At 45.4% G+C, this 26750-nt stretch overlaps 1 protein-coding gene across 4 annotated transcripts in view; it reads right to left on the reverse strand.

The window, feature by feature from the left end:
* Nucleotides 1–961: 961 nt before the first annotated feature.
* SLC1A2 (solute carrier family 1 member 2) overlaps nt 962–26750 on the reverse strand; it is a 142235-nt gene continuing 116446 nt past the window's right edge. For all 4 annotated transcript variants that reach the window (XM_058688636.1, XM_058688637.1, XM_058688634.1 and 1 more), the window contains exons 8-11: nt 24563–24757; nt 19843–19977; nt 6586–6817; nt 962–2623 (exon numbers count right to left, since the gene is read on the reverse strand). In XM_058688636.1, coding sequence (XP_058544619.1) covers nt 2552–2623; nt 6586–6817; nt 19843–19977; nt 24563–24757 — 634 coding nt within the window. In that variant the 3' untranslated portion in view covers nt 962–2551. The remainder of the gene's footprint in view (nt 2624–6585; nt 6818–19842; nt 19978–24562; nt 24758–26750) is intronic.

Consider the following 26750-nt stretch of genomic DNA (forward strand, 5'->3'; position numbering starts at 1 on the left):
CATTGTCCCCTTATGTATTCATAGGATACGTAGGAAAATGCTGACGACAAAGCAAGGCAGGAAGACATTTAGGCAGAGTCTTGGGAAGACAATCCTGAGACCACTCTTTCGGGAAACATGTCAGCGTGTACGAGTGCTAACCTGGCCTTGAACGGCAAAACCCACAAACTCCTCGCTGCCTTGCCTAGATCCTTCTCTTCGCCATAAAAAAGCTCTCGGGAGCACCACTTAAAGACAATCCATAACAGTTTCATAGCTAAATCCAGGAACTGTCCCCTTGACCCACAATATCTGCTCTAAAGGATGCATTTTCCACTACTACATTTCAGCACGTCCTTGGCCACCCAGTCAACTGTCCATCTAATGAAAATGAAGAACCAATGGCAATTTTTTTTTAAAGGCAAAAAGCTGCTTAATACTGCTCAATAGTGATCCTTATCCAAAAATAAATAACAAGGGGGGGCGCCTGGGTGGCGCAGTCGGTTAAGCGTCCGACTTCAGCCAGGTCACGATCTCGCGGTCCGTGAGTTTGAGCCCCGCGTCAGGCTTTGGGCTGATGGCTCGGAGCCTGGAGCCTGTTTCCGATTCTGTGTCTCCCTCTCTCTGCCCCTCCCCCGTTCATGTTCTGTCTGTCTCTCTCTGTCCCAAAAATAAATAAAAACCGTTGGGAAAAAAAAAAAATTTAAAAAAAAAAAAATAAAAATAAAAAAAAAATAAATAACAAGGGTTTCAGAGACAAAAGCAATTGGAAGCTCACGTCTCTTGTATGTTCCAAAGGTGTCTGGTTTGGAAAAGAAAAGTCATCAGGAATAGGTAATAAAGCGTATGGGATGTCTATCACCCCTTCTCCCCAAAGAATTTGAACTCTACGACTACTCACGTATACCCCAGCACCCATCTGCTGGCCTCTGATGACCACCCGATTCCTACGTGTGGACCCAGCTTCTACACACTCTTCAGAGTTAGTCAAGTGTACTTTACTTCTCAGTGATTCACGTTCAAGTTCCCAGCAGACTCCCAAAGCCAGCAACCTTAGGAAAATACTGTGAGTTATTCAACGGGAAAAGGATAGTAGCGACATCAACAGATTTAGCTTGCACGATCTATCATCCGGAGTCACTGGGTGCCTGTGGCATACAAGGCACTGTGCTAATCCATTTGTATTACTGACTCCCTCAAACTGTGACAGCCTTGAAAAGGTTCCGTCTGTGAAGCTGGAAGGAGTCATCATTTGCTCCCATTTCAGGGCTCAAGGCTGCCTTGACTTTGCCACAGGAATGTCACCTTTATAGGGATTTGCCCATGCTTGTTTTCTGTTCCTTGCTACAGAGAAGACTAGGGAAGAAGACGGACCCTGCTTTCAACTGTGCCCTGTACCTGGTTTTATGTGCTTTGAGAGAATAGTACCAAAAGCTTTCTACACATTCGATCAATGACAGTGTTTTGCTCTCATCAAGAGGTGGTGTTAAAAGAGGCATAGCCAACATAACTGTCCTCCATGTGTGAGGAGAGTAAAATGATTAGGTCTTCCAGGTTAATGAGGCTATAACTGAAATAATTTGGGGATTAAAAATGCCTTTTTTTTTTCTTGGTTAGAAACCCAAACAAGTATTTGAGGGCTGAAGCAAAGAAAGGAAAGCATAAATCAAATAATCTCACTTGATTTCACTATGTCAGGTGAATGCAAACCAAACCCAAACAAATTGGATTGTTTGAATCTGGTTCAAGTCTGCATTGGCTGTGCTCTCTTACTTTTGTCAATATGTACAGCAGCTATGTGCAAATTACATCCTAATCCATTATCAAATTTGGAGCAAATTATGAAACATACTTTGAAATGTCAATAACTATTGCCACAGACTAGGTAAGGGTGGAGCAGAAACTCAGCGGGTTCTGTGATCAATTGTCGCGAGGAGCACAGTGCCCACTAGAATTTTCTTTGAAATACTTCGTTTCAAGAGTATATATATATATATATATATATATATATATATAGAAGCTAGATCATCAGAGTTCCCTAAGGCAGGTATTTGCTTTTAATCAACACATGGGCAAACTCTACAAGACATTTCAAGAGAATTAACTTCTAGAGGCTTCTAACAGAATCTCTTGCGCGTAATGAAGCAGAAGCATGAAAAACACTTGACGGGATCACACGCTGAGTGTCTGCTCGTCATCCCAAATCCCCGGAGTGCACCACATTGCGTTAGTCGTATCCCCCGGGGAAAAGAGCGCCCACGGCTCTGCATTTAGAGAGAAAAGGGAAGCCGGCAAGAATGCGCGTTCAGTTCCAACTGGTTCCTCCAGCAGCATCCATCCAAACAATAATACGGGCGAGAAAACGAGACGGTTACGAAGCATGACTTGGCAAACACACAGCACCGTGCCTATCACTGACTCACAACAGATCCTCGAAGCCTCGGCTAACGGATTAAGTAAACACAGAAATAAATGCATCTTTTTTTCTTTTTAAAGAAAGCTTGTTTTGAACTCTCTTTTACCATAAGATAAGCTGGGGAGTTTATTCAAGAATTTGCTGAGAGTCATATCCTTATTTTTCACGCTTCCAAGGTTCTTCCTCAACACCGCCGTCGGCTGACTTTCCGTTGGCTGCCAGAGTTACCTGAAAATAATCACCATCAACATCCAGCTTACAGGCCACGAAGCAGAAAACCACCCCATGGGTTATGTGGAGAAGCACGAGATCCGAGTTACACTACATGACTTACATGTTGGTTTCAAATGTGGCTCTTTCCAAATTGATTTTGAGCCCGTCTTGCTTTTCGACACTGATTTGTAAATAGTGAAAAGTACATATTTGCCTTGGGGAGTACAGAGGAACTGGAGAGAGTCTGAAATTTGGGACATGAGTTCTACTAATGCTTTCAGGGTGGCGGGGGCGTCTAGCTACACATAGACCCATCAGAGAATAATGCAGCCCTTAACAAACAGTGCCCTTGTGCTACTCCATACAACCAGAGAAAAATCCAGAACTAGACAGCTAGTTCTACTCATGCACAGCTAGTGAAGGGTTCAGTTGCCATGAGGCCAGGTGGAGTTTATACACGTCCAGTTTCGAAATCGGAAATCATGATGGCGTGGATACCAGGTAAGCTATCCAGGCTTTAAAAATCGAGAAGGAAAGGGGAATTAAAAGCCAGACGTCCAAATTATTTCCAAATTATATCCAAATTATTCCCAGGCAGGCATTTAACAATCAACTATAACCACCAGAGTGTCTCTATTATGCTTCCCTGGCTCGAAGCGAACTGAACCCTCACACAGCGTGGGAGGTATTCCCCTCCACTTCTAAATCATTTTCCTAGCTTACCTTCCATCTGTCTGTCCTCAACGTCATGTGCAAACTTAAACCCACGACTGATATTCCACATAATGGAGAGACTGGATTTATGGAAGCATTAGGATATGGAGACATGACAAATGCAGCAATGTTTGAAAGAAATCGGATCTTCTTAACCCGAGAGGCAGCGAAACGCATGCGTTAGGAACACACACTACCATGCTAGGAACAGAACACAAGTGCCCTTCACAAACCGAGCGAATGAAAACAGAAGCCATTCGTTTCTCCAACCCCCACGTGGGCGCCCATAGTTTTCTAGAAAGACCATGCAACAAGCCATGACCACCCCACATGCAGTTATTCTGATGACAATTAAAAAGCTCTCACGTAACTTCCAACTACAAGGGCAAGGCAAGAGTTTGAAAACAGCAGACACCAACATGACGTAGCAACACCCGAAGTGGTTAACATTTTGACCAGAGCGGCAGCAAATTTGTTTCCCCTTCAGTGAACTCTCAGGAAAGACTGCCAGGAACAAACTGTCTGCCTGGAGAACGCTGCCTGTTCACTCTGACCTTGAATGTGCCTATTTGGCTTTCCGTGATGAACCAGATCAATAGCTGTACAAAAGTATAAATCATGCTGTGCGGCCTTTGGAACACCAGGCCGCACTTGGGGGTGTGCCCTGCTGTGGCCATCACTGTTGTTGAATACTGGGGCCTGTGTTTCCAAAGTGGCCGGGACAGCCCCCTTTTTGGCATTTCTTTTTCTGAGCCGGTTCAAGGAAGCCAGGACTCTAACTCCCCGGTCCATCCCACCCTGCTCTGCTCCAACCACCTGGGTAATAGAAAAGCAGGAAGGGGAGGGGGCTGACAGGAAGCATTGACGTCTCCCATCTTGGTTTTTAAAACAGTGAGACGGAGAATGGACCAGAAGGAAGTTCAAAGGCAGGAATAAATGTGACTCAGATATTCTGGGAAAGTGTGCAAATTCATCTTGATGGCTCTGGCTGCCTCCTCTCGTGCATCAGTGGCAACTCAGTTTCGTTGGTCTAGGTGGAAAGAGGTGTTCGCCTCACCTCGCGAAGGCTGAGGCCAACTAACCTTCGGTGAGCCGAACCCAATGACTTCACTGAAAAATCCAAACGGCCAGACAGTTATTAAACCAACATGGCCATTCGGCATGTCCCTGACCTGCTCAGTGTCCTTTCGACCATGTAAATGCTAATTCACCAAGTTTGCAGGTGGTTGGGTAGGCAGTCAGTTATAGAAACGGACTAAGCCAGTATCTCTACAGAACTGGCCAGCAACAAGGTTGTCTGAACAAAGCACAGGGTCAAGATGCTAAAAGGATACATACAACAAATATTTATAGAGTGCCTACTGCATGCCAGGTACTGCTTTAGGTGCTGGGATACAGCAGTGATAAATGCGGAAACAGGGTCTCTCCTCATGGGCTTGCTTCCTAGTGATAGGGACAGTTCACAAATCTCTTCCTTTAGGGGGCTTGAGTTGTTTTTGCTCTAAGAACATAGCAAACTTCTCCTAATGTCCTTTAAGAAAAAGAACCCAGGAAGTCTGAAATCTAAATGTATCTCCATATCTATATACGATCTTTTTCAAAACATGTCCTTCTAACACTATTAGGAAGCCTCTTGAGAAGCTCCAAAAGAGCCACACCACAGGCAATTAGTCACTACGATTCTTCTTACATATAATTGCAAAATGTAAAAATGTATGGTGATTTCATTTTATTTGATGCTATTCTTTTTCCTTGTATGGCAGTAACTTGGAATCAACCCTTCTCTTTCCTACAAAATTGTACATTCGCTTTTCTGTCCTCCCATTGCCTATTTCAGGGCTTTGCAGATAACGGGCACTCAATAAATATCTGATGAATGATCAAAATATAGGAGGTCACAGGAATGAGATGCTTAATTAAACCCCACAAGGCACACAATAAATATTGTTAAATAGAGCACAGAGCCATGTCATGAGAATGTGGACCCTTGTTGACCCAAATTTTGACGGGGAATAATCCAGCACATTCATCTAGACGTGGGAAGAGCTAACTTCCTAGGAGAATGGAATATGCGCTTTAGATACATCTGAATTTCGAATAATTTGAATCATTTTCACTGAGTCAATTAGTTTTTGCAGTCGCTCTTGATGGCTAAGTCCTTCCTTAATTTGTACCAGAGCCTTGGTTCACCCACACGTGTACCCGGTAGAGAGGGGGTGAGCAAAAGACTACTGCTGGCCCATTAGACTTCTGGACCTATGTTACAATCCAGTAAAGAGAAGCACTTCTGTGTCACCCTTATTTGCCTGGCAGAGGCCATGTGTATGTTTGGAATGACCCAGAAGTAACCCAGGGAGAAATTAACTATTAAATAAGATCCTGTCAGCAGGAATCAAAAGAATATCAGAAACCTGTACTGGGTGCTGATTGCCTTCAGATGCTACTTGGAACCATTTGGGCAACCCAACTCCCGGAGTTGACTCTGCTCACCTGCCAGGGTTTCTCCAAGTTTGCTTCACTCTGGTCATGACACTCGGTCTTTGACAATGTCAAGTTAGTTACAATGAAGGCTAGACAGAGCCCATCAAGCTTGAAGACTTAGTACCCAGCAGCTTGGAAAAGAGTCCAGAACATCCATGCTTCAAGAAAGATGGTGCCACCACTGTGTGAAATGTAGTGGCTATGGGATAATTGTCCTGAGGGATAGTTATCCTTTACTTGAAACAGCTTCCCCATTCTTGGAGCACAGTGACTGCAAGGTCAAAACTCACCTTCCCACAAAAATAATTAAGAGAAAAATAGTTGCGCAAAGTCGTGTGGGCACATTTTTGACCAGCAAGTAATATACAGCAAGTAGGAATACTTGTGCTACATATATTGAGTGATTCTGGGTATTTCTCTTAGTGTTTCATTCAAGGAATAGAATATTTGAAATCCAACAAAGCCTTAAGAACCACAAATTCTTCGGCAAAATGTTCAAGAAAACCAATCAAATTTGTGGAGTGGGTGGAAAGGGGGGGGTGGTCAAAATGATTGTTTTACATCACATGGACGAAACAAGCAACCGATTGGCTCTTTGACTGTTAGATCTGCCACGTTAGACACAGAGTTAGATGATCTGGGACTCATAGAAGCTTGGGTTACATGATTCTTCAGAAAAATAAATGTGACAATAATACATGCAGGACTTTTGGTGCTTGTCTTAGGAAACTGAGCATGCACTATTATATACAGGTCTCAATATCCATGAACGGGAAAGGTACCTTGCACTCATCTACTATGACAGAGTTGTGTGCAGCATAGACACATTGATTAGAGTTGCTTTCCCTATGGTTCTTCATGTCATCATAAATGGACTGAGTCTTGGTCATTTCAATATCTTCATGCACTCGATGCTGGGAGTCAATAGTATCCAGCTCAGACTTGGAGAGGTGATAGACAATCCCAGCCCCAAAGGAGTCACCCACAACATTGACTGAAGTCCTCATCCTGTCCCTGGGAACAAAGAACAAAAATGTTTAGTGAAGAAGCAGTGACATGGTGGTTGAGAGGCCAAGGTCTAGAACCCGGGGTTGAGTTCTGGCTCTACTTTTCCCTTTGCCTGATCTGGGGCAAGTTACTTAATCTTCATGAGCCTTGATTTCCTTGTTGGTCAACCGGAGAGAGCAATCATATCTGTCTCATAAACTTGTGTGACAATCAAATGAGATAATGTACGTAAAGGCCTTAGCAAAACGTCTGATGGATGGTAGAAACCCAATAAACAACAGCAAAGAGAAAGGAGAGAAGGAAGAAATGGAAGACAATAATTCTCAGATCTCGGAATTAGCACCCAAAGCTCCAGACACTGTTAGCTGTGTCCTCTTGATTTCCACTGTTCTTCAAGGACACCAGATCACATCCGCTTATTTTGCTTATTAATCCTACCTGTGAATTCTCCCATGATAGAAAATTCATCTCTTCGTAAGGATTGAAATTAACATTGCCTTTCCCTCTGCACCTCAGTCTCCCACTGACACATACATATACACAGGCACAGGCACAGCTGATGGGTGAGAAACCCGGCCACAATTTTCTCCCTGACCAATAAGCACAGTAACTCTGTGTCCTGGAAAAACCAAAATACGTTGTCTTGCTCTCTCTGTTAACCAAAAAAAAAAAAAATTTAAATCTTCCAGAGTGCCTCTTGAATCAGGAAGTGTTCAGAAAAACCCTCCCTCCAATCTTGTTTCCCAAGTTCTGATTAAAAAAAAAAAAAAAGCAGGATGGCCCAGAACCTTCCCTCTCAGAAAGTCAGCACCAGGAAAATTAAGTTCTTAAGAGTAAGTGGTGTTCTGTCGTCCACTAGTTCAGATTGGTGTGAAAAGTCCTTCTAACCATGTTTATGAGATACTCAAAGTCTGAAAGAGAAGGGTGCTGGAAACTTTTTTTAAAAGAATTTAAGCAAAAATGCTGCTAAAATCTCTGTCCAGGACACTCTAGCCTTTAATTCAAAAAATATACATAAGGACACCAGAATCAGCTCAAGGCAAAGTGAAAGTCTTAATTGGTTCTTAGAACAAAGGCCTAAAATAAATTCCAGTTGCTACCACCCAATCTATTTCTCATTAGAGAAGAAAAATGACGCTGCACCAAGAGGACGGGCTTCCTCGCAAGGAGCTTGTGAGCAGCTATCCTCTGGGTTCAAGTGGGAAGATCCTGCCCATACAAAAGTCAAGATCAGACCCTGACATCAGCTCTCAGGGGCATCTCTCCATCTAAGAACGCTCTTCTCTTCCTTTCCACTTTGGAGAATCTGCCGCAGGGTGGTAAAATCTATACATGAACGAAGACTGGGTCTTTAAGTCATCCACAAAATTAGGCATCTGAGGCAGAGACTGGGTGTGAGAAGGCATACATAATGATGATTAAGAAAAACTATGGGCTCTGGAGACAGCCCGACTTGGATTCAGATGCCACTTTTTTCTTTTACTTGTTGGACAGCCCTGACCCTAGTTAACCTTTGTGACCCTTAGTTGCATTAACTATAAAATGGAAATAATAAAAATATCTACCACCTTGGGTTGAAGATTAAATAAGATAGCAACGTGCTTAGTACAGTTCCAGACATTCAGCAAGGATTCACAAAACATTAGTTATTACATGAGGTGTACTTTAAATATTACCGTTATTCTTATGAAGTTAATTTAAACATATTTTTGGCAACTCCTAGGTAGAACATCCAAACATCCTAGTTAAGCTACTATCTCCCCCGAAAACATCCATAAACATTTGCGGGACATTTCCCGTGGCAGCACTCCCAACCAACCAGCTGAGTTATTTGCCCATCATTTAGCTGTGGCCTACTCTCTTGTTTTTCAACTTTACTTTCAATCCCTCCTGTCGTGTGTTCTGAGTCACGCACCCAACATCCTTGGCCAATGGTTACATTCCAAAGAGCACTAAAGACATCAAGAGGAATCCACTGGGTACTCTTTTGTTTCACGGCCCAGGAGAATCTACATCATTTTCAAGTAGAAGGACCAAAGGTGATGGTGGGGTGATGATGATAGTGGCTGATATATTACATTTAATATGTAGAAGGATATGCTTTCCAGATATTACCTTGTTTAATCCTCACTACAATGCTGTAAGAAGTACAGTTATCCACACTGAGGAAATTGAAACACAGGGGTATGGAGAGATTAAATGGCTTCCCAAAGTCACACATCCTAGTGAAGTCATAGAAACGAAAAATTTGAGCACAGGACGTGTGCCTCCAGAATGCACTGTCTGCCACATGCTGCAAAGCGCCTGGGAGCCAGAAAGCTCTGAATCTGAACCTAGTTCAGCCACTTACTAGCCATGTAACCTGGGTGACTTCCTCTACCAGAATTTTTCTCAGGCAGGCAAAATACCTATTTTATAGCATTTCAAGAAGACAAAACCAGTTCCTGATCCACAGTTGATATTCATTAAATTCTGGTTCCTTCCCCTTTAGGGAACAACCATCACTCATACCCCCATTTTATGGGCAAAAGCACAAGACACTGTCCTCAAGGGCTAATGACTTTTTAAGTTTAATAAATCCATTGCCACTCAAATGGATGATACAAGTTTACAAACTCTTGTTTCTTCAACTCTTGACTTTCTCTGATACCAAATCTCTACTCTCCAAAGAAGCCACTGAACCAAATTTTTTGACTAGGATATCTGTTCCATACTCTCAAATCTCCTTTTTATTTTATTTTTTTTATGGTTTACTTATTTTTGAGACAGAGACAGAACATGAGTGGGGGAAAGGCAGAGAGAGAGGGAGACACAGAATCCAGAGCAGGCTCCAGCCTCTGAGCTGTCAGCACAGAGCCCAACGCAGGGCTTGAACCCACAAACTGCGAGACCATGACCTGAGCCAAAGTCGGACACTTATTTGAGCCATACAGGCTCAGGTCTCCTTGAGTTTGAAAATGAACCTGGCCAGAGGAAATAGCTATCAGGCCAGGAATGAATGGAAGACAGAATCGAGCAAAATCAAAGCATACTGATGTTCGACACCAAAATCAAGAAGGAAAGGGCCCTGGACTTAGGGCTGGAAGCTCAACCCAGATCTTCTGACTCTCTTACCTTGAGCAAATCACCTCTCACCTGACCATGAAATATGGAATGGAGCTAATCCGAACCTCACAGAAGATTATGAGAGTTAAATAAAATGAGAGAAATATTTGGAATGCCATAACTACTCATTAAAGACTGGAGGAGCACAAGAGCATCAAAATGGCTACACAGAAATAAGAAGACAACACAGACTCTAATACTTGCTGAGTTCTTTGTTAGCTCATTCATTCATTCATTCATTCAACAGGTGTACAATGAGCATCTTTGTGCAGGGCACTATGTCAAGTGTCCTGGCAACGAAGAACAAGAAATGTCTCTTCCTATGCTCCCTCTTCCTCCAAGAACCCACGCTCTCTTTACGGGCGCTATGGGATTTAGTAGGTAGGACATTTTATCTACACTTGGGCCCCTGCAAAAGCTTGAGTAGAAGCGTGCCAAGTTTGGACCTGCGGATAAGTCTGAGAAAACGAGCTAGAGAGAAGAAATCGATAATGTGAAATCGAGGAGAGAGAAGCACGCAAGGCCACTCAGGAGGCAAATGAATGTAATGAGAGGCAGAAGGGAAGAACTGACCAAATCACGTATGGCCTCATCAGCCAAGTTCAGGAGGTCAGGGCTTTGTCCCAAGTGTCACGAGGAGCCACTGAGGAGCAACAAGGGCACGCTTGCTCCCGTACGAAGACTGGTCTGAGGAAGGGCAAGGCTGAAAGAGCAAAACCCACTTGGTGAAGATGTGATGGAAGATGATGAGACAGAATTACAGGACTTGAGGACTGATTGGTCATAGAGAATAAACAAGAAAAGAGTCAAGGATTCCTCTCAGGTATCGGGTTTGGGCAGCTGACGTTGATATGTCTACTGGCAACCAGTAGACCGTACCACCATGTGTAGGGGACATGACGGGTCGGGGTGAGAAAGGTTCTCATGTCAGCTTGAACATACTGGGGCTGAAGGTTGGGACCCAGCAAAGGAGAGATGTGCCATAAGTGGTTGGGAATCTGGACTAAAGATCAGGACCCACAACTGGGCTGCAGGTAGTGAATTAGGAGGCGACACCTAAAGAGGCCATGGGGAGATGCCACAGGCGTTTTGGGTTCATTCTTGGAGAGAATGCAGAGTGGGAAGAAAAGACAGTCTTATCTAGGACCCTGAGAGTGACCAACACTTAAGGAGTGGGCAAAGGAATAAGAGTCCGCAAAGGTGGAAGAAAACTTAGAAGAGTTTGAGGGAAGCATGTTGCAAAAGTAAGGGTGTGATGGACAATTCCAATGACTGCCTGGAGATCAGGTAAGAGAAGAAAAAGAAGCGCCCCTTGGTTTTAGCAACAAAGAGGCCATCGCTGCTAGGGCAGTTGCAAGCCAGAGGCAGAGACAGAAGCCAGCTCGCCACGGGTAGAAAAGTGAATGAGAACTGAGTAAGTACTGATATTATTTATAATCGTCTTATTCAAGACGATTGACTGAGAAGGTAAAGAGAGCGAGGGGAAGATGGTGGGAGACGGGAGATAGGATTTTTTCGGTTTGCCATTGAGGCCACCAGGGGGGATGTCTTACCAACTCTGGGGAAGTCCAAGTGTGGCCAAAAACAGGATATGGGAGTTTATGGTTCACATATGGAAAATTTCTCCACAGGCAAATGCTTTCATTTTGCCTCACAATCAGCCTTGACTGTTCAGGAAACCCTGCTGACCTCAGGAGCTTCAAGGCTACTGGTAAAAAGAATTTCAGAGGGCCTGATGCTGTCCTTGAGTCTGGACACTCTGTGTCAGACCTGTGAAAAGGGGACAGAGGTGAGATCCGAACTGGCATTGAATGGGATCCGCTGCGGATGACACAGCTTTGGGGGCCACCAGGAACCAAAGGCGAGAGAGGGGCTTGCCTAAGTTATTCATACTGAGGTACTGGGTCTGGTTTCCTGGGAGAAAAGTAATTGCTAAGGTGCGCTCTCTTTTTTCTATCCCTTGATCTAAATCCTCTGGCAGGAAGGGGCGCCTGGGTGGCTCAGTCGGTTGAGCGTCTGACTTCGGCTCAGGTCATGACCTCACACTTTGTGAGTTCGAGCCCCGCATCGGGCTCTGTGCTGATGGCCCAGAGCCTGGAGCCTGCTTCGGATTCTGTGTCTCCCTCTCTCTCTGCCCCTCCCCTGCTCATGCTCTGTGTCTCTCTGTCTCAAAAATAAATAAAAACATTAAGAAAAAAAAATTTTTTTAAAAAATAAATCCTCTGGCAGGAAGGTGTTAGAATTGTCTGCAAGTCCTGGTTCTCACAGAATAACAGAGCCAAGGGAGCAGGGTTACTCAGGGTCATCTGGGTCTTTGAATTGGGCTGAACCATATGAAGTTGCCGCTTCTACAAGTTCCCAAAGGTCACATATTGGCAATTTCATGTGACTCAACTTAACATTCACAGGAAACAAACCATCATGTCTGCCTCTCAGAATGCAGGGTGCACAGTAATGGCGGAGGGGCCGCCCGAGGCCCCAGGCCTGAGAAGGCTGGCACAATCCTAAACATCCAAGGGCTAAAGCCACATGGGGTTGAGAAGGGAAGGAGGGCCTACGGAAGCATTGGTTAAGAGTGTGAACTCTGGATGGGAGCCCTGATTGCAATCCTGGGTACGGCAGCCCAAGTCACTTAGCTTCTCCTGCTCATTTGTAAAATATGGAAAGTAATCCCTCCTTCCAAGCTTGTTGAGAAGATAGTAACTGTTAATGTGTCCTGAGTGCTTGTCATCAAGAGGACCTCAGCCAAATTCTGCATATAAAAGGTCTGACACCAACCCAGTGCTCAGCTGTTGGCCCATCCCCCTCTTCCTTCTTCCCCTCCTACTCCTCATCTTCTCAGTCCCAGTGAAAAGGGGAGTAGACCACTTCCTCTTTTGTTCTTCCACCAAGTCTTGTGCATTCCTCTTTTTGCACTTAGCACACTCAGGTTGGGATTTTTTTGACCACATCTGTCCCCATTACTAGACGATAAGCTCTTTGAGCGTGGACACCGTGTTGTATCTATTTGTGATATGGGCAGGGTGGGGGAACCTGGTGGGCGGGTGCGTTGAAGGAGGGGTGGGGAGGGGCTGTTAAAGAGAGCAGGTTAACTCTAGAAAGAGGACTGTCTTTGTTCAGCAAATGTCTGGTTGGGTGCCTTGGAGGTGAAAAGTTAGGGCAAGGGCAAGATGGAGAGGGAGGAGGAGGGAGAGACAGAGCCCAAATTACCTTGCCTACAAAAACAAGACACGTGTCCTGAGCTCCGGGGGCAAACACAGGGAGGCCCAGCAACACAGGGAGAGATTGGGACCAAAGTGAAAAACTGGGCAGGGACAGGTCCCTAGAAGGGGGTGGCAAGCACTAAAAGATTTATTTTTTATTTTTTTTATTTTTTTTATTTTTTTTTTTTTAATTTTTTTTTTTAACGTTTATTTTATTTTTTGAGACAGAGAGAGACAGAGCATGAACGGGGGAAGGGCAGAGAGAGAGGGAGACACAGAATCGGAAGCAGGCTCCAGGCTCTGGGCCATCATCAGCCCAGAGCCCGACGTGGGGCTCGAACTCACGGACCGTGAGATCGTGACCTGAGCTGAAGTCGGACGCTTAACCAACTGAGCCACCCAGGCGCCCCTTATTTTTTATTTTTTATTTTTTTAAGTTTATTTACTTTGAGAGGGTTGGAAGGGCACAGAGAGAGGGAGAGAGAGAGAGAGAGAGAGAGAGAGAGGATCCCAAGAGAATTCTGACACGGGGCTTGAACTCACCAACCGTGAGATCACAACCTGAGCTGAAATCAAGAGTCAGACACTTGACCAACTGAGCCGCCCAAGCGCCCCAAGGATTTATTTTTCAAGGAGAAAAGGTGCCTAACACTCAATTTTTGCTTCCGTGCTCCCTGAAATTATTCACACTGATTATTACTTCAAGGAAACAAAACTCAAGATTCAATTGCAAATATAGGGAGATTTTGTCTGTTTCATCTTATAACTCTCCTGAGCTCTGTCCCTCCCCTTTGTTTTTCCATGAACACATATTTCTTTTGTGATGCATTGAAGAATGATTCTGCTGCGCAGAACTGTAGCCCCACCCCCACCCCACCCCCAAACTGCAATCTCGCTGCTTCTAGTCAGGGACGTGTTGGCAGGGGAGGGAAGGACTCAGGGGGAAAGAGTGACATCCCAGCTGGCGTTGACATCACTGGAGGTCAGGAAAGTTGTAGAAAAGAACTCTGGTGGGAGCAGGGAGTCACGGCACAAGACTTCAACAATAAACTCCCAGCATCTTCAGAGATGTGATAGATGGAGGGATTGGTCTTCTCTTCCACCAGATATGGAGTGGGGTTTCGATCACACATAGCGGCACAAGTGTGTCTTAAATAAGAGAACGAGACCCCAGATTGGCAGGCCTGGACCCCCAAGGGACAGCCAGATCACCTGGGTTTGAATCCTAGTTCAGTCACTCGATATCCACTACATTGGGATAGATTACTTTTCTCTGAGCCTCAGTCTCCTCAACTGTAAAATGGGGATAATACTATGAACCGGTCTCATCATTGGGGGCACCTTTGAAACAGGTCCCTGTAAAGTGCTTAGAACACTGCCTGATATTTCAGGAGCACTTGCTAGGTATTAGCTATGAGTATCCCGAGTCCTTTCCATCTGTTCTCGTCGGCTGGATGCGTGAACTGTCAACTGGTATTCAAAAACCGTAGCGGTGCTTAGATACCCACAGTCAGGGCCTCCTACTCCCCCTTCCACGTCTCCAGTCTCTGGTTTCTGGAAGTGAGGTCCCTGGCCTGCATCACCTGGGAACTTGTTGGCAATGTCAATTCTTGGTCCCCACCCCAGACCTCCTGAATCTCCAGGACGTTTGGGTGTGTGCTCAGGTTTGAGAATCCCTGCTCTATTCCCTCCAGGGAGGGATGTTATCAGGGAGCCTCAGAGAGCACCCCCCCACACACACCCCCGCCAAAGGGTGGAGGCCCTTAAGGTCTTCCTAGTAAGTTCACCTCTATCCCCCAGCTAGTAAATGTGTCCCCAGAAAAGACCTCCCCAGCAGTCTCATGTGATAAATGAGCCGCAGATCCACTTGGTTTTTACTTTATTTTGGCTTCCCTTTGGCCACCTGTGGCCAGACCCGGTTATTTACGACCTCTTCCTGGGACTGGCTCCCAGTTTTCACTCCATCCTGCTTCCTTCAGAGAGAGAAGGGTGTCAGCGAGGTCTCTTATAAATATCAGTGGAGGATTCCCAACACAAAGGGCTTCTTGGCCCCAGGGGAAGGTTCTGGTTTTACCAGCCCCGCCCATCCGGTGTTTGAGGACTCCCGGCATTTTTCAGGGCCCAGAATCTTGGTTTTCACCATGACATTTACAGAGCAGCTAAGCCTGCCCACTGAAAAGCATCCAGGGCTTGGCGGGCAGTAAGGAGACTGGCAGATCTCCAGCAGCTGGCAAACACTGTCGCACATTAAATGTCACTGCGGGCTTTGTTTGGTTTTAAATTGAAAAATTGCTAGAGTTATGAGAGCTTACAAGCTTTGCCTGGAGAGAATAATAAATCCCCTCACCTTTTCCTTTTCTCTGCTTTTCCCCCACACACTATTTTACTAGGGAACGGCCAGCCTCCCCCACACCTCTGTCTCAACCCTCCCCCCTACCCCATTCACACTGTAATGGGCCCCCAACAGCCACGGAGCCCATGACCAAGAGCATGTTTCCAGAACTCCACTTGCTGGCGAGAAAGAATGTACCACCATTACTAATTCAAAGCAGATCTGACCTAGCTACAGACCCCTACGCACATTTTCCCAGGATCCTCTATCCTCCGTTTTTCTTCTCTTCTTAAAAGGAACGTTCAGGCTTATTTGTGTACAAACATCCATCACCAGCAGAATCCTAGTCCGGGTCTTAAAACCAGAAGGGCACTCAAGGGCATTGGGTCTAGACTCCGCTTTTAAGCCAACAAGTTCCCATTCCCATTATACACATGACACAGGGGAAGTCCAGAGAGTAGCTTGTGAGAAGTCCTCCAGAGAATAAGCACAGAGCTCAGATCCAGGGCTCCTGCCCCTTTGCTTTCCTTTCTCCAGTTACATGCCCCTCGCACCCCCCACCCCCACCCCCTGCACCTGAGATCAGACCCCAGAACCAGAGAACAGCTCTTCATTTCTTCCTTCCTTTCCACTGCCAGCCTGGGATCGAGTTTTCTCATATACGGTTTCATCAATATAGGTAATCCAAATGTATCATCATTCTTGGGTTCGGCCAACTCCCTTCAGCTGGCATGATTCCACCATGGAGTTAGGACACCCTGCTCTCCGTGCAAGTACGCACATGAGCGCTCTAGTGTGGGGTGATCGGGGAGGACCCAGCCCTCCGATTCCATTCGCTGGCATTTAGGTCAGAAGTGGGCAGGGTCTTGGATGTTTCATGAAAGGACTCTCATCCAACAGGCTTGGAAGCAAACGACTGCCAAGAAGACCAGGGTCCACAATGGTCTCAGAGTAGCTGAGACCTTGATTGTACCCCATTTGTCCCCACTTAGGCTTTTTCTGCTCTTTTGTTCTAATCTTGAGAGGAGGAAAAAACAGGTCAAATGGAAAATTCCCTTTTATTATGTAAAATCAGAGGTGACCCTAATAGGTCTGACTTCCCTAACCTTTCCTTGGGCCTCTTTGCTTCTGCCCATTGCTAGATCTCCTTGGTTCTAAGTATGAAGTTGTGTCAGGTGGGACGTAGCTCTCCAGTGCTGTAGGCAAGACACTTAACCCTTTCTGATTCCTGGTTTACTCATCTGTGAAACAGCCCTTAGGGCTCTTTAGGAATTAATCACCAACAGATGCAAAGAACATGGCGGTCTCCGCCAAGTATCATCTCCTTTTCTGCATCTCCTGATGATATTACTGCATTTGTTTTTCACTCAAATTAAGGAATTTACATTAGAATGAGGGGAGGCAGCCTCTATAATGACAATTTTTTGAAAAGATAAACCTCTTATGGTGGAATCCAAGCCTCTGAAACAAACCCAAGAAGAGGCTAGGCAACGTAGTCACAGCAGGTAAGGTAGCCCGATGATACACGGGTTCAGGAGGTTCCAGGAACAAAGGGTCAGAGGACCTAGTAAGCAAAAGTCACAGGGGAAGCAGATTTAATTTTAATAGCTTCCTCTGTCTTTCTTCCTGTGTGGAAAGGCCCCTACACGCAGCAAGTCTGTGGTTAAACTGAGCACACATTTATTGAGCTCCTACTGACCCTAAACTATTGAAAATGCCTTCATTTCCCCCTTGTCCTCCCCCACTGAAGCCTACCCCACTCCTTCGCCTCCTTCATCCCATCCCCTCCCAATGCTTCCACCCACACACCACTACTGAGTCGCAGCGGCCATGACTGTGTGGTCTGAACTGACGTCCTGAGAAAGGCTCCCCTTGGGGCCTTCACAGGCGCCGAGAATAACCAAGCTAGCGGGGACGACCCCACCCCACCCCCTAAGAGACACTGGCAGAGACAGAAACGAGGCTATTTCCCTTACTCATCACCTTCCCACTAAAGATATTTCCAGAGCATATCTCCGGTGATGAAAGAGCCAGTCAGGAAGATCCATGACCTTCCTCGCAGCCCTCCCTGAGGTGAAGAGATCACCTCCAGGGAGCCACTTCTCCATTCTCGCCCAAACCTTAACAGCAGACAAGTTCTATGGAGAGGCCAGTCTCCCTCCTAGCTTCCCAGACGTCCTTCCTTTCAGCCACGTGCACATTTTTCTCTTTGGAAGGGTGAATGAAGGGGGAAGGAACTGTGGTTTTAGCACGTGGGAAACTCGAGTCCATTAAAGATGGCTCCTGGCTCCTAAAATCTATGCTGACAGATGTCAGAAACATTGTCACTGCCATGTGGAACAGTTTTTAAAAGTGTGTGGGCACTTTGGCCTTGGACCTCTGCATCAGCACTTGTCACTCTGCTCTGACACCGAACCCAACAGCATTCCCCAGTCCCTGTCCCTTAGCTCCAAGACTGGACATGAGGCATCAGTGTGTACTCCACAGAACGTGAGAGGCTGAGTGGGCTCTTAGCAAGATCGACTCCCATCTCCCTACTGGGGACCTTCTGGCCAGACATGCCCACCTTTGTGAATGGGCAGTGAGTGTCCTACGTTTGGAAAATGCCCTTCACGGATAAACACACTGGGAAAGGTAGCTAGGCCACGCGTACACAGTCAAGTTCAAATTTCTCTGCATGGCCATACATGGTATCCATTTTTTGCCCCACTGTTCACCAATCCCTGCCTCCCACTCTGTGCTCCATCAATGCCACATCACTCCTAGGTCCCCACACTGCTGGCTGCCTCAGTGCCTTTGCACATGGCCTTGATTGGAAGGTCCTGTTTCCTTCTCTACCTACATCTCCCTACCAGTTATGATTCAGCTCAGCTATCACTGCCTTTGGAAGCTTGACTAGAGCCATGATGACGAATGTGGTGGCCTCCCAAACCCAGCCAACCTAGAGTCAAATCTCTGTTCACTCTCAAGTCACCTTACCTCCCCACACCTCAGTTTCCTCATCTATACAACAAGAGTGATAATACCAAAACTTCAGGGTTAGAGAGCATAAGATATAAAGTGCCTGGTGCAGTGGCTGACATGCAGTACCCATGCAAATTCAGTTGCCATTTTCATTATTTCCTGATTCGTCCACTCTAGACTAGGATGGGTGCCTCTTTCTATCACTAGCCTTTCATTTTATTTTTTAATATTTATATTTTATATTAAATATAATTTATTGTCAAATTGCTTTCCATACAACACCCAGTGCTCAGCCCAACAGGTGCCCTCCTCCATGCCCATCACCCCCTTTCCCTTCTCCCCCACCCCCCATCAACCCTCAGTTCGTTCTCAGTATTTAAGCGTCTCTTATGGTTTGTCTCCCTCCCTCTTGGTAATTTTTCCCCCTCCCCTCCCCCATGGTCTTCTGTTAAGTTTCTCAGGATCCACATATGAGTGAAAACATATGATATCTGTCTTTCTCTGCCTGACTTATCTCACTTAGCATAATACCCTCCAGCTCCATCCACATTGCTGCAAATGGCCAGATTTCATTCTTCCTCACTGCCAACTAGTATTCCATTGTATATGTAAACCACATCTTCTTTATCCGTTCGTCAGTTGATGGACATTTAGGCTCGTTTCATAATTTGGCTTATCTCTACGAGTACGGTAATAAAATAACCAAGGTCACAACAACAGAGAGCAAGTAACAATCTCCGAAAGAACACCTCCCGAAGGGCCAGGCCCTGGACAATGTATGACCCTCCTTTAATATAGCAGTGCTCACAGGTGCAGAGCACACATCACTATCCTTTTATATCTGTGTGCTATTTTTTGATCTATTTTATTGAAGTATAATTAACATACAATAAAATGTATCCATTTTAAGTGCATGGTTTGATGAGTTTTGACAAATGTAGACACCTGTGCATACCAGTGCCTACAGAACATTTCTACCACCCCTCATGATTTCCCTGTGCCCCTTCCCAGTTAGTCTCTTCACCCCCTCCAGGCCCAGGCAACGACTAAGCTCTTTCTATCGCTAGAAATTATACTGTCTTTCCTAGGGCTTCATATAAACGGGATCATACAGCATACACTCCCTCGTGTTTCTTCACTCGACATCATGGATTGAGACCCTCCGCAGGCATCAGTAGTGGGTTCCTTACTGTGATGCTTTAAACTTTGTATTATAATTTATGTGATTCCTCCACTGGACTGTGAGGCCCTCAAGGATTCCTTCTTCCTCTTTGGTTCCCAGTCAGGCTCTCCATAAATGTTAGAGGGAAGAAGGGAGGAAAGGAGAGAGGGAGTTGTCACGGGGATTGGCTAAGACCTTGGCTGAAACCTTGCCTCTGGGAGGCAGTACTCACATCCCCAGCAGAGCCCCATCCACCAGCACTTACAGCAGCCAGTCCACAGCCACCAGCAGGCTGATGTCCTCCGTTGGCAGGCCCACAGCTGTCAGGATGAGAAGCATGGTGACGAGGCCCGCGCTGGGGATACTGGCCGCACCGACGCTCGCCAGCGTGGCCGTGAGGCTGAGAGAACAGAGAAGACCAGGTCACAGGAGAAAGAGGACTTGGAAAAACCATCCCTGGCAGGCAACGTGAAGCTCCAATTTTCCCGGCAGTCATAAAGGTTCTTTTCTTTCTCAAGGAATAGAGAAATCTAGAGTACTGAGACCCAGGAATTAGGGTCTATTGGATTCTACTCAACTGTGATGGAAATTTATAAACCCATGGATCGGAGCCTTATCCTCAGCATGATAGCCAACTAGCCTAATATATCACAGGGCTCAACTAAGGTAAGCGGGGCTCTGAAGCAGGCAAGGAAAAAATAAAGGAGGAAAACAAATTGCCCTTAATCCTCCCATGGGAACATCACTGCATTCATTTCTGCTTACGCCTTTACCTCTCCGTCAGCCCCAGAGACATCTGGACTCTGAGGCAAGAGTCTGAGGAGGCCACTGCCAATGTTAACATGAGAACTCACAATAGCAAATATCCAGACCCAACTGAGTGGACATGAGGGAAACAAATCAACAGATTCCAAATGACATTAAGTTTGAGACGCCTGGACATTTCACCATGGACTGGAAAATACATTATTCAAAACGAGGGCGCCAAGAAAAGATAATGAAATAACAGGAGGCTTTCTTTCTGAAGCATCTCACCACTTGCAATGCCAAGGGCACACCCAGCACCATTTTGAAGTTGTCTCTGGAGGAGGGTTTCATCTAGGGCTCGAGTGCCCTGTCTAGACACCAGGGGGTCTCTGTGGTCCAGCAAAGGGCAATAACCTGTCTCCCTTTTCTCTGGATGCCATTTACAAAAGTCGTCATTTCTAAATGGAAAGATGCTTCTGAAAATATAGACTCCCAACTTGCTTTTGTGGGTGCTGTAAAGAAAAGGAGGGGCTTTATTTGCAGTTAGATCATTCTAGACTTTCTAGAGTAGGCCAGCTAGCTCCAAACTAAGAGTTGGGCTCCCAAATCGGTTTGAAAGAGCCCAGACCATTGTTGTGACCAAGCACAGAATCCTTACAGGACTTATAGTGGGGAGGGACCTGAATTTACCTAATCTTACATATGAGGAAAGGAAGGCCCTAGGAGGTTTCGTAGTACACTGGTTTTCCATAGTGCCATCCTTCCAGATTTAGACCTGTCACCATAGAGACACCTCCCCTAGGTGGGGTCTACAGAACCCATCTGTGCTATTCCCCTGCCCCTTCATTGCGGAGCGGGTGTTAAGGCTTCAAGAACTCCGTATTCCTGGGATCCTTCTGGGTCATAGGAGGTAGTAATATTAGTGGTTATCAATGAGGATTATGGGATTAAACAACCTGGATTCAAACCCCAGCTCTTCCAATGATTAACTGCATGACTTTGAGCAACTTAACCTCTTTGCGCCTTGACTTCCTTATCTGCAGCAAAGGAGATAATAATGGTGTCTCACTCATGGGTATCAGGAGCTAATAAATAAAAAGCACTTAGAAGAGGCCAGGCACATTGCCACCGCCCAGTAAATGTGAATTACCTTATCAGGAAATCTGGGCAGGGTGAGGTCACTTTGCAATAAAAACTTCTCTAAAGCCCCAAGAGTTACAAGGTGGGAATTCTCAGCCATTTCCCTGACAAGGACAACACTAGGAAAGGGGGACTTCCCAAATCCCAACAGTCGTGGCCTCAGCCGTTTTATTTACAACATCAGTTGCTTCTGTTATGAGTCACTCTGACACATCCCTTTGCACTTTGGCCACACGGTCTGCCTGATCCCTCTGGGTTGTGTGAGACAAAATCCTATAAAGAGAATTCTTCCTGGCAGTTGGTTCCCCCACACAGTCCCTCTATCCCAATTAATACCCTCATCCTACAGAGGGTAGGTGTTTTTTACCCTGGGTAGGGTAGGGCAGAGTGTCTGGGTGATTCTAAGTCCTGCAACCGCTTCTTGGGGCAGTGATCTCCTCTCCATCTCTCTATCCCTTTCTGCTTTTCCTGTCATGCCACTCACTAGCCCACTTCTCTGAGGCTGGTTCTTGGATTCTATGCAAGGTATGACACACACATTGTCACAGCAGAACTGCACAGTAACCCTGCAAAGTACATATGGTAGCATCTGCGTTCCATCTGGGCAAACCACAAATTGGATGGATGGAGAAACTTAGGGTCAAACAGGTTGACCATGGTCTGCTGGGATTGGAACACTCATCTGCTGGATTGCAATGCCATGCCAGCCCCTGAGACCCCCCCCCCCCCAACCGATCCCTTCCAACACCGAAAACTCTGAATTAATCCCGATCATTGGTCGCTGGTCCATTCTTCCATCTCTTAATTTTTCATCTAACAGTGTGAACTTGATGGGCCAAGAATTCAGGGACCAGAATTCATCTTGTTTGGCTTCAAAAGAAGGGCTTTGTTAGGAAGCCCTGTTTGTCTCTGAGTTTTAAAGCAAGAGAGGTTGGTGGTCTCACGTGCAATCTGTGAGAACATGATTGAGAAGCCGTGACACCCGGATCTGAAGCATGTTTTCCACTGAGTAACAACATCATGGTACCTACTACATGACTGTCACATTGTTTTTTCGTATTCTAGAAGAACTGTATTTTATTGAGCATCAGTAATAACGATAATAGTAGCTAACATTTATTGATAGGTGACTGTGTTCCAGGCACAACGCTCTCAACCCCCTAGAATGTGTGATTATTGTCCCCATCACACCAGTGAGGAAACTGAGGCTCCCCTACAGTACTGCTGTGGACTGATCGGTGTTCCCCCACCACCAAATTCGTTTGTTCAAGCCCTAATCTCCAGTGTGATGGTGTCTGAAGACACGGCCTTTGCGGGTAAGTAGATCATGAGGGCTTAGTGCTCTGATCAGAGAGACGTAAGAGAGCTTGCTCTCTCTCCATGCACCAAGGAAAGGCCAGGCAAGCAAACAGCTTGCAGTCATGCACAAGCCAAGAAGAGAGAGTCACCGGGAACTGAATTTGCCAGCACCTTCACCTTGGATTTCCCAGCCTCCAGAACTGTGAGAAATAAATATGTATCATTTGATGGTCTATGGTCTTGCGTTATAGCCGTCTGAGCTAAGACAAGTATGGACCTTGAGGGTGGTTGTAAGGATTAGACAAATTAATATATGCACAGAGGTGTGACTTTAAGTTTATGGAGAAGCAACGTGGTTGATTGATTCATTCATTCATTCTAGACAGAGAGAAAATTAGAGTTGGGGAGAGGGCTGGGGGGGGAGAGAAAGAGAGAGAGAGAGAGAGAGAGAGAGGAAGAGAGAGAATCCCAAGCAGACTCCACGCTTAGTGTGGAGCCTGACGTGGTGCTTGATCCCATGACCCTGCGATCATGACCTGAGCTGAAATCAAGAGTCAGACGCTCAACCACCTGAGTCGCCCAGGTGCCCCAGAAGCTATGTGTTGTTTTTTTAAATTTATACCCAAGTTAGTTAGCATATAGTGCAATATGATTTCAGGAGTAGAATCCAGTGATTCATCCCCTACATATAACACGCAGTGCTCATCCCAACGAGTGTCCTCCTTAACACCCATCACCCATTTAGCCCATTCCCCCAGCCATGACCCCTCCAGCGACCCTCAGTTTGTTCTCGACATTTAAGAGTCTCTTGTGTTTTGTCCCCCTCCCTGTTTTTGCTTCCCTTCCCTTACGTTCATCTGTTTTGTATCTTAAATCCCACGGACGAGTGAAGTCACAGGATAATCGTCTTTCTCTAACTTCACTTAGCATAATATACTCTAGTTCTATCCATGTTGTTGTAAATGGCAAGATTTCATTCTTTTTGATAAAAGCACTGTGTTTTTAATGTCCTCTTGGGAAGGTGTTCTTCCCGAATTTCTTTTTTTCTTTTTTAAATGTTTATGTATTGATTTTGAGAGAGCATGAGCTGAGAAGGGGTAGAGAGAGAGGGAGACAGAGAATCCCAAGCAGCTCCATCCCAGCATGAGACCATGACCTGAGCTGAAATCAAGAGCTGGACGCTTAACCAACTAAGTCACCCAGGTGCCCCTCTTCCTAAATGTCTTAAACAATGAATACATAGGGTAAAAAACAGATTTAGTATACTTGTTAGCTATTTGTAATAAAATGATTTATACTCTATTGAGGAATCTCTTCCTTCCAGTATTTCATCATTTCTGCCATCACCCTTTGAAATGCTGAAGGGAACATATTTTAACGAAAGGAAAACTGGATCCAGAGTCAGCTGATATCGGCCCCAGTGACGACCCTCCCGGCTCATTAATGGGGCAGCTTTGGACAAACCGCCATGCTCCTTGAAGCCTGTGCTTCCTCATCTATTAAACAGACAGAGAAATAACTGCCTTGCAGCATCACAGGACCGTGAAAAATCAAGTAATATCAAATTTCCAAAGCAATTTCACATGCGCAGTACAAACAGAGGGCATGAGTATGAGCCTGCTTCTTTCCTGTCACAATATTTTCCCTTTGAGACAGCCAATAATTCCTCTTCTGTGTTATTTCCTTCATTATTCTTCCACCAGGAGAACTGAAATCCAAGTGGCCCTGTCAAATGGAGTTAGTGGGGAAGGGACGAAGGTTAAATGTTGTTTCAGTGCTTCCCCACCTGCACCCCTCACCTCACAGTCACAATCTGGCCTCCATCCAAGATAACACCATTCATTTGGGCAATAAAGATGGCAGCCACTGCTTCATAAAGGGCTGTACCGTCCATGTTGATGGTTGCTCCAACTGGGAGGACAAATCTGGTTACACGCTTATCAATCCCCAGGTTTTCTTCCAAGCAACGGAAGGTAACAGGCAAAGTTCCCGCACTGAGGAACAAAGACAGAAAGAGAGAGACAAGAGTTTATGTCCACTTTAGAGAAACAGGACAAAACTCAAACTGGAATGCCAACCACAAAGTTTTTGTTCGTTTGTTCCAATCAGGCCATGTGATATGCAGAAAGCAGTGTTTGGAGGCAAATTAAAGACCAACTGTCTGGAGGTTCAAATTCAATCTTATTACGATGCTCATAGGCAGCAAGCTCTTTTTGTTGCTTCTGGTTTTCAAGATCTACTTAGAGGTTCACATTCTTTTTCCTTTGATCAGTGTTTCCCTCTTGGATGAAATATTAAAGGCCATCTGACTGCCCACATTAATTGAGCTGCTAAAAAAAAAAATGTGTCAGGAACCAATCAGCTGTCAACAGTGAAATGAAACGAGGAATTTTTGAATGACCCATAATTTCATGCTAGAAACGCTGTTTCCAACGATGCATGGACTGCATCCAGCCTCTGGGAATTGCCCTGAGCTAATTTTGACAATGCTGGATAAACATGTTAAGTACCATTTAGCCTGAACCTGAGCTTCTAGCAATTCACTGGGGACCCCTATACACAATCCAACTCCCTAATACATGGTCATTGGCCAACTGTACAGTCTTTCCAACAACATAGGGCAGAAAAGCATATGCTCTGTAGCTAATCAAAGACCCAATATGGAATGACTCCACCCCCACTCCGCCCTGGAAATTCCTGTCCGGAACTCACCACCGCATGACCCAGCCTCAAGGGCCAGAACCCCTGACATGTTCGTGTGTCTTCTAAATTAGGAGACCTGTAAGGATAAGGGTTGCTGACGGCCAAAATATTATTTCCATGTGGAGGGAGGTACATGGGAGGGTAGGTGGATTTGCTTCCAAGTTTAAGTAATATGGAAAGAAATGCAGAACGCCCATACTGCCATGCGAGTTCTTTGCGGTCCTTTCTCTTTTGGGGTTTTTTTGGTTTGGGGTTTTTCTGTTTGGTTGTTTTGATTTTGTTTCTGTTTTTTTTGCTTTTTTGCTTTTTTTTTTCTATTCAAAGCTTAGTAAAGTGAACTGGGGAACCTCCAATGCAGACACACTTATTTCTAGCACACACGGACAGCCTCATAGCTTCCTCCTTCTACTGGTCAGAACCAGGGCTCCCGCCAAGTTTGACATAGACCCTTGCCAGAGGTCTCAGTTTCTCAGAGAGTAGTAGAGAGCCACCAGCTTCAGAAAAGCTAAAGAGAATGCAGATTCCAGGGCCTACTCAGAAACAGGAAGCAGAAGCTCTAAAATTAGAGTCGCCTAAATCTGCATCTTATTAAACCACTGATAAACAAGCTCCTAATAACAATCTTAGGGACGTCAGAGTCATCTTATAGCAATATTCTTTGTGATTTCAAGTCAGAGGTCTGTCTTATGCCTCCTCCTTGCTCTTAGGGAGAAGAAATGAATGTTTGGAGACCTCTCATCACTAACACCTTATAAACCCAGGGAGAAAAGTTGAGGTCATTGTATTTGGTTAGCTGCTCCATTTTAATGAGACATTAGTGTCCCTTTATTCCTCCCACCCCCAGGCCCTCCCCACCCCACCCTTTCTTAGGACCCCTTTGAAGGTTTCTAGGACACCATGACTAGTCTGAAATGGCAGCTGTGGTTGGTGGCTGGGATTTTCAACGATATGAATCTAAGCAAACTTCTGGGCGGACGAGAATATAATAATTTTTATTATGGTATTCATTTTCCCAAAATGTCATCAAGAGGTCTTTGGACAATTAAATAGATTAGGGAAAGTAATTGACAAGGTATGAAAATATTCTCGATTTCTTTACTGCATGGGCTTTGTGTCTTAAAAGTCTATACCCAACCAATTCAAAATGGGACTTGGGAGTTTTAACTCTTTCCTGTCCTTCCAACATTCTGACGTGGATGTCTTCATGTGTTGCTAATAATAAGTCTTCAAATGTTGCTAATAATAACTATCAGTTACTTGACCGTTTTTTTTTTCTAGAGTAGT

The sequence above is a fragment of the Neofelis nebulosa genome, chromosome 10 (genome assembly GCF_028018385.1).
Source record: "Neofelis nebulosa isolate mNeoNeb1 chromosome 10, mNeoNeb1.pri, whole genome shotgun sequence".
Taxonomy (NCBI): domain Eukaryota; kingdom Metazoa; phylum Chordata; class Mammalia; order Carnivora; family Felidae; genus Neofelis; species Neofelis nebulosa.